The 13,352-nt window shown below is 39.9% G+C and overlaps 6 protein-coding genes across 9 annotated transcripts in view; 2 read left to right on the top strand and 4 right to left on the bottom strand.

The window, feature by feature from the left end:
- Window positions 1-4,057, top strand: part of Nadsyn (NAD synthetase) — a 29,223-nt gene extending 25,166 nt beyond the window's left edge. For both annotated transcript variants that reach the window (XM_068303794.1, XM_068303793.1), the window contains exons 3-6: window positions 931-1,239; window positions 1,317-1,406; window positions 1,505-2,938; window positions 3,004-4,057. In XM_068303794.1, coding sequence (XP_068159895.1) covers window positions 1,094-1,239; window positions 1,317-1,406; window positions 1,505-2,938; window positions 3,004-3,688 — 2,355 coding nt within the window. In that variant the 5' untranslated portion in view covers window positions 931-1,093 and the 3' untranslated portion in view covers window positions 3,689-4,057. The remainder of the gene's footprint in view (window positions 1-930; window positions 1,240-1,316; window positions 1,407-1,504; window positions 2,939-3,003) is intronic.
- Window positions 4,058-5,138: 1,081 nt separating this feature from the next.
- On the bottom strand, window positions 5,139-6,503 carry LOC137587396 (nucleoside hydrolase). Its single transcript, XM_068303795.1, has 2 exons — window positions 6,235-6,503; window positions 5,139-6,162 (listed from the first exon to the last, which is right to left on the bottom strand). The coding sequence occupies exons 1-2, from the start codon at window positions 6,454-6,456 to the stop codon at window positions 5,320-5,322; spliced, it is 1,065 nt and encodes a 354-aa protein (XP_068159896.1). The 5' UTR covers window positions 6,457-6,503; the 3' UTR covers window positions 5,139-5,319.
- A 437-nt stretch (window positions 6,504-6,940) lies between these two features.
- On the top strand, window positions 6,941-7,750 carry LOC137586742 (uncharacterized). The gene is made up of 2 exons (XM_068302886.1): window positions 6,941-7,079; window positions 7,159-7,750. Exons 1-2 carry the CDS (start codon window positions 7,038-7,040, stop codon window positions 7,720-7,722), a joined length of 606 nt encoding a protein of 201 aa, XP_068158987.1. The 5' UTR covers window positions 6,941-7,037; the 3' UTR covers window positions 7,723-7,750.
- A 58-nt stretch (window positions 7,751-7,808) lies between these two features.
- Window positions 7,809-8,578, bottom strand: LOC137586858 (uncharacterized). Its single transcript, XM_068303037.1, has 2 exons — window positions 8,487-8,578; window positions 7,809-8,423 (listed from the first exon to the last, which is right to left on the bottom strand). The coding sequence occupies exons 1-2, from the start codon at window positions 8,553-8,555 to the stop codon at window positions 7,848-7,850; spliced, it is 645 nt and encodes a 214-aa protein (XP_068159138.1). The 5' UTR covers window positions 8,556-8,578; the 3' UTR covers window positions 7,809-7,847.
- A 1,169-nt stretch (window positions 8,579-9,747) lies between these two features.
- On the bottom strand, window positions 9,748-10,512 carry LOC137586772 (uncharacterized). The gene is made up of 2 exons (XM_068302928.1): window positions 10,422-10,512; window positions 9,748-10,358 (listed from the first exon to the last, which is right to left on the bottom strand). The coding sequence occupies exons 1-2, from the start codon at window positions 10,488-10,490 to the stop codon at window positions 9,783-9,785; spliced, it is 645 nt and encodes a 214-aa protein (XP_068159029.1). The 5' UTR covers window positions 10,491-10,512; the 3' UTR covers window positions 9,748-9,782.
- Window positions 10,513-11,591: 1,079 nt separating this feature from the next.
- Window positions 11,592-13,352, bottom strand: part of f (forked) — a 45,638-nt gene continuing 43,877 nt past the window's right edge. For 2 of the 3 annotated variants that reach the window (XM_068303122.1, XM_068303123.1), the window contains 4 exons: window positions 12,951-13,350; window positions 12,616-12,864; window positions 12,284-12,492; window positions 11,592-12,148 (listed from right to left, as the gene is read on the bottom strand). In XM_068303122.1, the coding sequence (XP_068159223.1) occupies window positions 11,794-12,148; window positions 12,284-12,492; window positions 12,616-12,864; window positions 12,951-13,350 (1,213 nt within the window). In that variant the 3' untranslated portion in view covers window positions 11,592-11,793. The remainder of the gene's footprint in view (window positions 12,149-12,283; window positions 12,493-12,615; window positions 12,865-12,950; window positions 13,351-13,352) is intronic. The other variant, XM_068303124.1, reaches the window with a different exon arrangement.

Raw genomic sequence — 13,352 nt, 5'->3', positions numbered from 1 at the left:
TTAGCATGTGTCAAAGATGTGTCCATAAATGCTAAGCCGCCAAAAAAGGAAAAAATCATTTATAAATTTGCAAAAATTTATATTGCTTCTGGTCTTTAATTTCAACTGTTGATAATTATAACCATTGCTTTTGCCGAGTTGGTCTGAAATCATAATAAATCTTGCAGTTTTAATGGTGCTCTTATCTACCAAACGACCTAATTAGCCAATGTAACTAACTATGCGCATTTTATGATATCATCGTCCTTTTTTGGTAACTTGTTATGAATCATTTTTCTTTTGCTAACGCTTCTTTCACTACCTCAAGTCATTATAATGGCATTGGCCTTTATAATACCCTTTCAGAACAAAAGATAATAAGAGGAGTATATTCATTTTCATCAGAAATTAGCTAGACTAAAAGAAGTTGGCAATCTGATAGATTTTCAATTATATTTTTATGGAAATTGTCAAATACATTTTATTAATTTCATTAAGGTGGATTTATTTCTCTGTTTGTTGAATGAAAAGTTCATCTTTAACCATCCTTGCCATCCTTATGCTATTATGGTCCTCGTCGTCGTCATTGTCATCGTCTTCGTCGCCATTGGGCACAGAAATAGGCGTTGATAGTTTTATTTATAGAATGCCGGCTACGTCAGCGGACAAAAGTTTGTTTTGTATGTGTATTGGATGATTGTTGTTTTAGCCGCTGTTTGATCAATAACCCAGTTATATAGAACCATACCACCAATAGCAACACATCCATCCATCCAACCAACCAACCAACCAACCGACGAAAGCTTCAAATAACCAAAAACAAAAGCAAAGTCGAAGAACTGCGTTTGCTGTTGTTTGGCAATCAAATTAATTGCAACTGCATTGAAATCATTTACTAAAAGTCTCGTTTATCTTTTGCTTCATATATTTTTCTCTCCTTTTTTACTGCAGTTGATAACTGCCGATTTTCGTACTGACAATAAAACTAACGAGAAAAAAGTTTATAAAAAACAAAAAAACATAAAAACGAAAAAAAGTTCAAATAAAACCAAATAAAGGATAATTTGTGTGACGTTTAACCAATAAGGATAAATAAATTGAAACCTTTGCAAAGATGGGTCGCAAAATCACAGTGGCAGTGTCCACATTGAATCAATGGGCTTTGGATTTTGAAGGGAATCTGGCAAGAATATTGCAATCAATATTGGAAGCGAAAGATATGGGAGCCAGCTATCGAACTGGGCCCGAATTGGAAGTGTGGTAAGTGAAATGACATTGAGATCATGTACGGATATTATGTATATTTATATGTATGTATGTCTTCTATTCCCCAACAGCGGCTATAGCTGTGAAGATCATTTTCGTGAGCCGGACACATTTCTACATTCTTGGGAGACGCTATTGGAAATTATGATGTCGCCCATTTGGTAAGACTTTGCAATGACTTGTTATGGAGTTACTTGCTAGTCCTTACTCTATACTCGCTGTTTGTTACTTGCTAATTGAATGTTTTTACCATTTACAGCGAGAATATGCTGGTGGATGTCGGCATGCCTGTGATGCATCGCAATGTGGCCTACAATTGCCGTGTTGCCTTCTTCAATCGCCAATTATTGCTGATTCGCCCCAAAATGGCCTTGTGTGATGATGGCAATTATCGGGAATCTCGCTGGTTTACCGCCTGGACAAAATCGTTGCAAACGGAAGAATATCTCTTGCCACGTCTCATATCCGAACATACGGGCCAGCGGACAGTGCCCTTCGGAGATGCTGTTATTGCCACCCGGGATACATGTCTGGGCTATGAGATTTGCGAAGAACTGTGGAATGTGCGTAGCAAGCATATCGAAATGTCGCTAGCCGGCGTCGAGTTGATAGTGAATGGTTCGGGCAGCTATATGGAATTGCGTAAAGCTCATATTACCACCGATTTGATAAGGAATGCCAGTTTTAAAGCTGGCGGTGCTTATCTTTTTAGTAATCTTCGCGGTTGTGATGGCCAGCGAGTGTATTTCAATGGCTGTTCGGCAATTGCCTTGAATGGCGATATCCTGGCTCGAGGTCAGCAATTCGCTCTGCAGGATGTGGAGGTAACACTGGCGACTATCGATTTGGAGGAGATTCGGGCATATCGTGTCAGTCAGCGTTCCCGTTGTTCGGCTGCCGCAGGAGCGGCTAGTTATCCGCGAATTCATTGTGATTTTGAAATGTCCACGCACAGTGATATATTTAAGACATCGACGCCGCCATTGAATTGGCCAAACCATACGCCCGAGGAGGAAATCGCCTTGGGCCCAGCATGCTGGCTTTGGGATTACCTGCGTCGCTCTGGCCAGGGTGGTTTCTTTTTGCCCCTCAGTGGTGGCGTCGACTCGAGCAGCTCGGCCACAATTGTCCACTCGATGTGCCGTCAAATTGTCCATGCCGTCCAATTGGGCGATGCCCAGGTGTTGCACGATATTCGCAAAATTCTAGCCGACACGGATTACACGCCAGACAATCCGGCCGCTCTCTGCAATCGCCTTCTGGTGACTTGTTTTATGGGCAGCGTGAATAGCAGCAAGGAGACACGACGACGAGCTGCTCAATTGGCCAATCAATTGGGCAGCTATCACATTGAGATTAGCATCGATCTGGCAGTGAATGCCCTCTTAGGCATCTTTAATGCCGTGACCGGTTTGACGCCACGATTTCGCACCCAGGGCGGATGTGCTCGACAAAATTTGGCTTTGCAGAATATTCAATCGAGAATCCGCATGGTTCTGGCCTATATTTTTGCTCAGCTTATGCTTTGGGTGAGAAATCGCCCTGGCGGTCTGCTTGTTCTTGGCTCGGCCAATGTGGATGAGTCCTTGAGGGGTTATTTAACCAAATACGATTGCTCATCGGCGGATATAAATCCCATTGGTGGCATAAGCAAGACTGATTTGCGACGTTTTCTGATCTATGCCAAGGATAAGTAAGAAGCTATCTAAAATATATTTGAGATAACAATTGTTTAACACTTTGTTTTTCGGTTTTCAGATATAATCTTCCAGTGTTGGAGTCGATAATAGATGCTCCGCCTACAGCCGAATTGGAACCACTTCAGGAGAACGGCGAGCTGCAGCAAACCGACGAACAGGACATGGGCATGACCTATGCTGAGCTGAGCGAATATGGACGTTTGCGTAAGCAATCATTCTGCGGTCCATACAGCATGTTCTGTCATCTGGTGGCCACTTGGAAGGGTGATCTAAGCCCCAAGGAGGTGGCCGATAAGGTGAAACATTTCTTCCGTTGCTATGCCATCAATCGGCACAAAATGACAGTGCTAACACCATCGGTGCATGCCGAATCCTATAGCCCCGATGATAATCGTTTCGATCATCGTCCATTTTTGTATCGTGCCAACTGGAGTTGGCAATTCAAGGCCATTGACGATGAGGTAGAGAAATTGCAACCCATCTACACTCCATCGTCTCTGCCCAGTCATCTACGCCCCAGCAGTGACGATCTGATGCTGTCAAGTACCCAGAGAACTGGCTCACAACTGGACGACTCTAAACACTCATCGCCTTTGTCATCGGCCTCTGCGTCATTGGATGTGGGTGGCGGCATCTCTACGGCTGCCTTGCCGCCAGCGCTTGCCAAGAAGCCCAGTGGCTACTCCAAGGTTCATGTGAATGTATTGGGCAAAATAAAGGATCGCACTGGCATACCAGTCTAGGCGTCATCATCATCATCATCACTATCAACTAATCGCCGAGACATCGCACTTGGAATTGTTACAATTACATTTAAAAGTCGATTTGATTTTGTTGATTTTCTTTCTTCTTTCGCCATTAACTATTCACTGTATGTTCTTGCAAAGTCCTAATACGTTAATCATAAGATCAAAATAGTAGTCCTAGTCATAGTAGTCCTTCGGCTTTAGCTCGACAAGTGGCATGTTAATCGTTTCGTTTTTCTTGTCGCGTCTCAATCTGTAAGGCTAAATAAAAATCCAATTTTTTTCCAGTGCTATGCAACTAAATTGAGCACAAACCACAAATTTCTTGCACAAAACTGTGTCAATTAAACACACACCAACACAAAAGGAATACAAATGCAAAAAGTCGTGTCAATTAAGGCCCGCTAACTTAACAAGATGATAGTCGTATACTCCACACACTTAAGATCATTTTTTCCATAGCGAATTTTATACAATTTTGCTCAAGTGCTCTTATTCTGGGTGTTTTCTCGCTGATTTAACGGGTCTAACAAACATTTGTAAATCCATATTCCTTAAATTAAATATCCTGTGACTTTATCTTAATATATACACACACATATATATATATAAAATTTTCAATTTATTCGTCTTGCACGACTTTAAAATTTTGGCTCCTATCTTGAATCTAAAGAAATTTTATATATTCGAGAGAAAATTCCTTGTAGTATCTAGAAGTGAAAGAAATAAAACCTTAACTAAAGAAAAGCTTGGAAATTACTAAATATATATATAGAGGTATACTAAGGCGATTAGCACAAATTTCATATCAATCAATCAATGCACTTATATATTTTACCTTAAAGGTGACTATCAAGAAATTAATATACCTATAATTACAATCGATATTTGAGACACCATCGACTATCTATCTATCTATGTTAATCAATGGTATGGAAAATCAGTTAATTTAATTAAGTACGAATTTTGGAAATTTAATTGCTGGTATTAAAATACTACTACTAAATACTACTAGTTTATGCATACAAAAATTAATAACTGCCTTAGAAATGATCGGTGGTACATATATATAGGTATATATTATCTAATTGATGTAATTGTTTTTATTTTTATTTATTTTTTTTTTTGAATTTAAAAGATAATACCAAAATTTTGAAATACTTTTCAAATGCACCAAAATGTTTTACAAAATTTGATATGCATAGAAGAATTATGTAATATTTTTCATCTGTAGAATCGATTGATGTTTGCTAGGATCCATAATGTTGTGTTAGATATGTTTATGTGTAGATCTCTCTGGCTTTACTTTATACCAAAACTCTCTTGGACTTACAAAATTTGCCTTCGACTTAAAAGACATACACGTATTTTGCTTAGATCGAAATATATATACATATATATATAGTTAGTCAGCCATACATACTATAGAGAACTACGTATATATATATATATGTATAACAAAAAATATATATAGATTTTATTGCACTACTACAACGATCAACAACTCTGTTACACACTCGCATTCTATTTAGTACATTGAATGAAATCGAAAAAAAAACAAGAAATACATATACACGAAACATTTTTTTTTTGTTTGTGTATAACAAAACCTGTGTTGCCTGTGTATTCTATAGGGATTGCTCCTGCTGCCACAGCTGAGCTATATCTTCAACGTCCTTTAACCAGCCTGTCCATGAGATAATCTTTCGGTAGGATTCACCGTTCAGTTTCCTTATGATTCTCACATTCATGGGTTTGCCATGCTGAGCATCGACACGACGACCCTTCAGATGATCGAGCACCATTTGACCGCGTGTATGGACACCGGTTAGCTCCACTGTGGCATAGTAAGTCCTTTCATCGGCTATTATTAGCTTGGGCAGCAAGTAGGCGGCGGTTAGCAGGGCATCACAGGTAAGCCATTTGGTGAATCCTTTGGACAGGAGTACAGATCTTTCGGCTCGATTCAAAAGATCCATGAACGGTTGCTCTGCAGCAGATCCGCCCAGCACATTTAGACGCCAATCAAGGGTCAGATCAAATTCACCATCGATACACGGCTCCCAGGGTAATATGAGAGCTGGTTCTTTAAGACGTTCCAACACAATGTGCGCTGCTTCAGGATCCATTATGAAATTGAATTCGGCACTTTTGGTTATATTGCCCTTGCCCTGCAAATTGCCGCCCATTATGTAGACGCTGCCCAAATTATCCAGAAATCTATCACCATATAGATTAATGCAGTTGGCAAAGTTGGTCAATGGTCCGCAGAGGATAAAATCCACCTGCTTGGGATACTGGCATGCCAAACGATACATGGCATTGACGGCATGTTCTTCCAATAGGTAGCGTTCCTCCTGCACCGGTGGATAGTCACCAACATCGCCCAGACCATCGGAACCATGGAAAAGCAGTTGACGTTGCCAATTGCGTGGCACAATCGGATCGGAGCAACCCTTGTAAACCGGCACCTAAGACCCACAAAAACTACCGATATATACACATTTTTGGCTTCCGATCGTCCAGTTCCTAGTTCTACTCACATCAAGCCGATCCAGTGTGTGGAGTACTCGCAGGGCGTTTCGTGTGCCATTGTCCACATCCGTATTGCCCTGGACACAGGTAATGGCAATCAATTGGAATTTCTTGTTCCGCTTTTCCAGATGCTGTTCGGCCCTCAGGAGCATTGCCAAGCCCCAGGCATCGTCGGTGCCAATGTCACAGTCATAGACCACGTAGGATTTGCTTGGCATTTCACAGGCCATGTCTTCCTCTCTTTAGTCAACGAATTCACAGCTGATCGCGATGTAAAGGCCGGTGCACTATTGATATCGATAGGCAAGCATATTCAGTTACAGTGAAGACTCTTTTATGTGGATATTCCGCAAATCGGGCGATTTCAAATTTTTAATGTATGTAAAGATCTAACTGATGAAACTTCAATTTCTGAACTTTAGGTAAACAATGATAAAAAACTAAGTATATACAAAGTGGGCCAATTCCAGAACTTAATAAGTTTTGGTTCAATTATATATATATAGGTACTGATAAGAAAAATACATATATGCTTAATGGAATTTGCCGAAAAGTATGCTACAATTTTGTTGATTTGAGAAATTTTCCATAAGGCTATGTAAAATTTTATTTACAGTGTAAATGATAATAGATAAGATGACCCATCAATAGGCAATAAGCTCAAAAATATATAAACAGTGAGAATGTATATAGATATGGGGTGAATTGTTTGGCATTATCGTATTATGGCCAACGTGACGGAAACATCAATTCTATATAAAAAGGCCTGAACAACAATTTATGAAGAAGTCTATAGACAAAAGTATTCAATATGAAACTAGCTCTCTGTTTGCTTCTGGCTTGCTTGATCAGTGTAAGTCCTATAAATAGGTACATAGTTGTTCTTAAGAAAAATATCAATATAATTTTGTCTTTTTGCTTTTAATATTTAGGCAAATGCACTTGTCTACGAATACCCCAGCGAGGATCTCCCCTTGAAGACACTCGACTATACCGATGACGGCCAACCACAAGGCATTGAGGCCGAATCTTTTAGCATATTCTCTTCCACCTGGTGGGCTATCAAGGCCTGCCTACGGACTGTTAAGGGTTTCAATTGCCTCATTAAATGGGTGGAGGGTATAAAGACTAGTGCCTTGACATTCAACTCAAATGTCATTCTTTGCGGAGTGACGGCAAGTAAAGATGTGACAAATTTGATAAATGCCAATGTGAAAATTATTAACTCTGCCAACGATATCATCAATTTGAAGTCGAATGTTTGTGCTGATACCGAATCGGCTGTGGCCAAGGTGACCAATAGTTGTGCCATCAAGGCATTGGCCAAAATATTCTCACTCTATAAGCAGGTGAAGAGTGCCGTCAGCTTGGCCAAAAAGATACCACAGACAGGGCCAAATGCCGTTAGCTGTGTGAACGATGCGGTAAGCACGTTGACCGCATATTATACTCAGTTTCCCCAAAATATCAAGACGTGCTCCAAATTGACTTCCTAAATAAAATTCAAGAGAATTATGAACATTATTTATGATTTTTGTCTCTTTTGGTCTGGGTGAGGCAGAGTTAACGAAATGGTCTGCGATTTGCTTTGCTCATAAATTTTGTTTATTTCATGTCATTTTTACATCGAATCAATGCACACATCAATTTTTGGCAAGAAGGTATTGCAGGCATCCTTCACGTTATTGGTGGCATCCAAAAAGCACGAGCTGGTGTCAGAAGGCAGTTTGGCGATCAACTTCAAGGTGACATTGATCTTGCGAACCAACTTCATGGTGGCCACAAATACTTTGGTAAAGCACTTGCCAGTGGTAGCAATTGTTCTGGACGAAGCATCGGCTTCGGCTTCGGCGGTGGTATCACAGTAAGTCGAATTGGCATGGATAATGTTATTGCAAATAGTAATCATGGATTTCACAGAGGACAAGATGTTGGCCACATCTTTGGGGACAGCCACACCGCAAGCATCGATGGCGTCCACATATGTGGTGCATGCGCTCAACACAGAAACAACCTCCTTCAGAATGCAATTGGTTCCGCGAACCGACTTGAGGGCTTTTCTCAATATCTTTTTGCAGGAGAGAATTATACCATAAGATTCAATGTCCATATACTCCTGATCGTCTCCTGATTCCAATTCGGCCAAAAGCAAATCTATTTGCTCATCATCGAACGTAAAAGAGTCCACGGTATTGGCCTGCACGAAGGAATAGAATGATCATAAATATGATAATGCGGAAATGAGAAGGAATTAACTTACACTCACGCTCGCGCTCAGCACACAGCTGGCCGAAACCAGGACGAGTAGGCAAAGAGTTATGGCTTTCATTTTGTTGCAGACAGTTCACAACGGAATGCTTGCTGCTCCCCCACGGAGAGCTGTTTATATAGAAAGCGGCAAACAAATCACTTCGATTCGTTCAAGTGTTTACGCATACAAAGATTGGCGAATTGTCGGTTGATATGCACTTGGAATTGACTAGTTTGATTTGGGCTAGTTAAATCAATTGAAGTTAATCACAAAAACCCCTCTAAAGCCCATAATGACAGCGGACGATCACACAGTTGTGGTCGGCAAATTTATTCTTGTGCGATTTAATTAAATCACCCAAAGTCCGCTTGCACAACTTATCTAGACCGACTACCCGAGAACCCCGAGGCATGTCAATTTAATCAGATCATTTCGTTTCGTTTCGGTTCTCCATAACATACACTAAACAAACTACACTGACTTAGTCCAAAAGCTGATTGATACGAATAGACTATATATGTGTGTATGTGTTACTAATAAGGTGGACGCTTCCCTTTATCTGTTTGTTCGTCACGTATGTCTTTAAATACTATATTATTAGCTATTAGATTGCCACAATGATTGCTCTGCACGCGCCTTTGTTGTCCATCCAAAAGATAGGTCAAGTTCTATTAACCATACTCAAAACGTGCCACCAGCTTGTGTAATCTCAAAACGATAGTTAATAGGTAGAGTTAACCATTTTGCTGTAGCCTCATCAGCATTAGTTTCAAATATTCATATATTCGGCCAAAGTGGTTTCACTATTCGAGTGAAGCAGGGTGAGTTCATTAATCAAAATATCCTAATTATACCTACCAACGTTTTTTACTAGGTGTGCGATAAGGACGTTTGCAAGTGTCAGCGAGATAGCATGGTATACCGAAGTCGGCAAAACGACTTACTTCATTGTTTTGAAATTCTACACTCTAAGGTCAATATATCTTCAAATATCGTAAACTTATATTGAAAGGTGATCCTGATCTGATAGATAGTGCAAAATGCAAAAGCTTGGCTAAGTTAGGAATTTTCGATATATTTTTTGAATGAAATTCCTCCCAGTTGGTTTTGTAAAAAAAATCGTTATAGGTACCGCCAATATACGTATTTTAGTGTGTAAACTGACATTCAAAATAATCTGATAATGAATCAAATGATTAATTCGTAAAAATTTCATGCACTAATTCAGAAGAATTATGACTTAGTTTATTACAGACTTAAAGAGAGATGGTTTGCTCATAAATTTTCGTTTATTTCATTCCATTTTTACATCGAATCAATGCACACATCAATTTTGGGCAAGAAGGTGTTGAAGGCATCCTTCACGTTATTGGTGGCATCCAAAAAGCACGAGCTGGTGTCAGAAGGCAGTTTGGCGATCAACTTCAAGGTGACATTGATCTTGCGAACCAACTTCATGGTGGCCACAAATACTTTGGTAAAGCACTTGGCAGATGTAGAAACGTTGCTGGTGGTAGAGTCGGCTTCGGCTTCGGCGGTGGTATCACAGTAAGTCGAATTGGCATTGATAATGTTATTGCAAATAGTAATTATCGATTTAACAGAGGCTAAGATTTTGGCCACATCCTTGGGAACAGCCACACCGCAAGCATCGATGGCGTCCACATATGTGGTGCATGCGCTCAACACAGAAACAACCTCCTTCAGAATGCAATTGGTTCCGCGAACCGACTTGAGGGCTTTTCTCAATATCTTTTTGCAGGAGAGAATGAAACCATAGGATTCAATGTCCATATAGTCCTGGTCGTCATCAGAATCCAATTCGGCCAAGAGCATATCGATTTGCTCATCATCGAACACGACGGAGTCCACGGCATTGGCCTGCACGAAGGAATACAATGGTCATAAATATGATAATGCGGAAATGAGAAGAAATTAACTTACACTCACGCTCGCGCTCAGCACACAGCTGGCCGAAACCAGGACGAGTAGGCAAAGAGTTATGGCTTTCATTTTGTTGCAGACAGTTCACAACGGAATGCTTGCTGTTCTTTCATGAAACTCTATTTATATAGATAGTGGCAAACAAATCACTTCGATTAGTTCAAGTGCTATCGCCAACATACAGAGATAGGTGAATTATCGGTTGATATGCACTTAGCATTGATTAGTTTGATTTGAGCTAGTTTAACCAATTGAGAAAGGTGCACAGGTATACAAATTGCGGCATAGTCAATGATAGCAGCATGATAAATCAAACGAATGAGGCTTAGAGAGGAAGGAAATGAATCGTGTACATAGTTTTACTGAAATAGTAACTGATTCAAATTGAACTAAATTAAATAAGTAAGTAACCAAATGAGGCAGATGATTAACACTGGGATATTAGATACATAGCTAGTGAAGTAGTAACTTACAAAGAGGATTAATTCATAGGCGAAGAGGTTGTCTGTCGTTAAGAACTACAGCACAGAACTTCTCAGCATCCTTTGCTAATGACTCTAAATATTTAAAGCCACAACTGGTTACGAATTACAAGCCTATAACTTCCATTTCCTTACTCATTTACTTATACAACTCTTGTTCATTAAATCCGCCTATAGTTCATACCACTTAAAATAATGATCGATTAGGGATTTTTTGATAATAATGGCCATTAAGTTATTTGTAAACTATCCATTTTGAAAACTTTAAACTCCTAATCGTAATCTTTTGTTTAAGACCTTTGTATTTAAATAGATTTGTTTTTGTATATAAAGTACTTTTGATTGGCCACCTGCGAGTTCTTCAAAAAGAAAACTACAAGAAAACAAAAAATGAAAAAACAATCATTATCTTTAGTTATTTATTATGTATGCATATATTTATATATATATATACATATATATATATATATATTGTATATATATAATATTGATTGAGCCAAGTATAAAAACAAATAACAATAAAAAAAATATTCGTAATTTTAAATTAAGAAAAAAAAAAAAAAAAAAAATTCATTAATATAGAAAAGAGAATACAACACCAAATTTTGATACCAAATAATTATCGTTCGGCACTTTATAGGAATAACAATTACATATATGTTTATAAGTATATCTGATCTCATACTCTATATAAATTTTAATTTCGTTTCGTTTGATTTTGTTTTTTTGTTTTTGGGTCTAAAGCTCTTAAGAATCGTATCGTATATATATGAATATAATTTGATAATTGCACATTTGTTATGTTAAAAGACAAGAGACGAACAGAAGAAAGACGAACAAAAAAATGCACTATAGACGACTTAATTGGGGGTGGAGAGGGGGGTTAGTATTTAAATCAAACTTAGACGACTATTCGTTTTACGCAATTGGGCACGCCATGGTATGATATTCTCACGATCATCTTCCTCCTGTTCCTCCGGTTCGATGTGGTTGGTCTGCTTTGTCCCGTCCGTATCTGGCAGGGGTAGGGTTTCCGCATCGGATTCACCTGTATGCGGCTCACCATTGTAGTGATTCTCCTTATTGCCATGCGGGACATTTGGGGGATGTTGAAGCTGTTGATAATGCTGCTCCATGCCGGCCAGATTTATGTTGATATTATCAATGGACATGGCGCGATTCTTCAGTCGCCAGGTATCCGCCACGCGATTGTTCTCCTCCACCTTGGGCGTGTAGATGGCCGCTCTGGAAAATGGCACATTGCGGTCAGAGAAGTGCTCTCTAACAACAACTATAACAATTCCACACACTTTCTCCTCAATCTCTTCCACAACATCATCATCATCATCATCATCATTGAGTGCTGGGGACAAAACTTACTTCAGCTTATTTTCAGTCTCCTCGCGACGTGCCAACAAATCACGCTTCCATTGTGGTATCTGGGAAAGTCTTCGTGACTCTGCCTCTTGGGCCATACGCTCCTCGAAATCCTTTTTGGCCCGTTCAGCAGCCTTCTTGGCCATCATTTGACGCTTCCAATCGGGTATGGCATTGCCGGCTTGATCCTTTTCTGGTATCTGTAAGTAGATCTTGAAAATGGAAGATGATGAATTGATACTTCCTTTCTGGATAACCAATACCCGAATTCCACACCAATCAACTCCATTTGACAATGTTGACACGTTGACACTGTGACTCTATTGATGCCTCACCTGATCCACATAGTTATTGGCCGTAAATTGCTTGGTTATTTCCATATAATGTTCGGAATCCACACGATTGGCCATCTGTTGTTCCACCTTCATTTTCTTAATGCCCGGTATATCCTTAGAGATCTTTAGCTCGGCTATAAGATCAGTCTTTAAATATGTATCCGTGCTTGAGGTTAGACACTGCATGCTTAGACTACGGGCTGGCATTTGATATGGTTTCGGTACCTTTTGCGTGTCCGTGCGACGAAGCTAACGAAAGGGAGTAGACAAAACAGGAATAGAAGTTAGTTCAAACACATTTCATTTGAGTTTACAATTGCCAATGGCTCATTTACCTGGACACTGTTCAAATCCTGTATAGAAATGGCCGACAATGGTTGATGCTGTTTACGTGTGGCTGTATCCTGGCTATTGGGTGTCACTCCTCCATGCGGCTTCTTAGTCTTATGCGACTTGGATGTCGCTGTGCTAGGATCATTGCCATTGACCGACATCATGCCCATGCCCATGCCCATGGGCATCATGGGTAAGGGTGGTCCCATCATATGCGGTAAGGGAGGCGGTGGTGGCGGCAACGGAGGCTGCTCACCCATCGCCATGGCATGTTGTTGCTGTTGCTGGTGATGATGATGTTGCTGCTGCTGTTGCTGCTGCTGATTATGATGCAGATGAAGATGATTGTGTTGCTGCTGGTTGGCAATCTGTATTTGCATATAGTCCTCCGTATCTGTGGAGCT

This window comes from Drosophila tropicalis, unplaced genomic scaffold (assembly GCF_018151085.1).
Source record: "Drosophila tropicalis isolate 14030-0801.00 unplaced genomic scaffold, ASM1815108v1 contig_158, whole genome shotgun sequence".
Taxonomy (NCBI): Eukaryota; Metazoa; Arthropoda; class Insecta; order Diptera; family Drosophilidae; genus Drosophila; species Drosophila tropicalis.
Note: the sequence above shows the minus strand (reverse complement) of the source record. Positions and strands in the feature narration are given on the sequence as shown.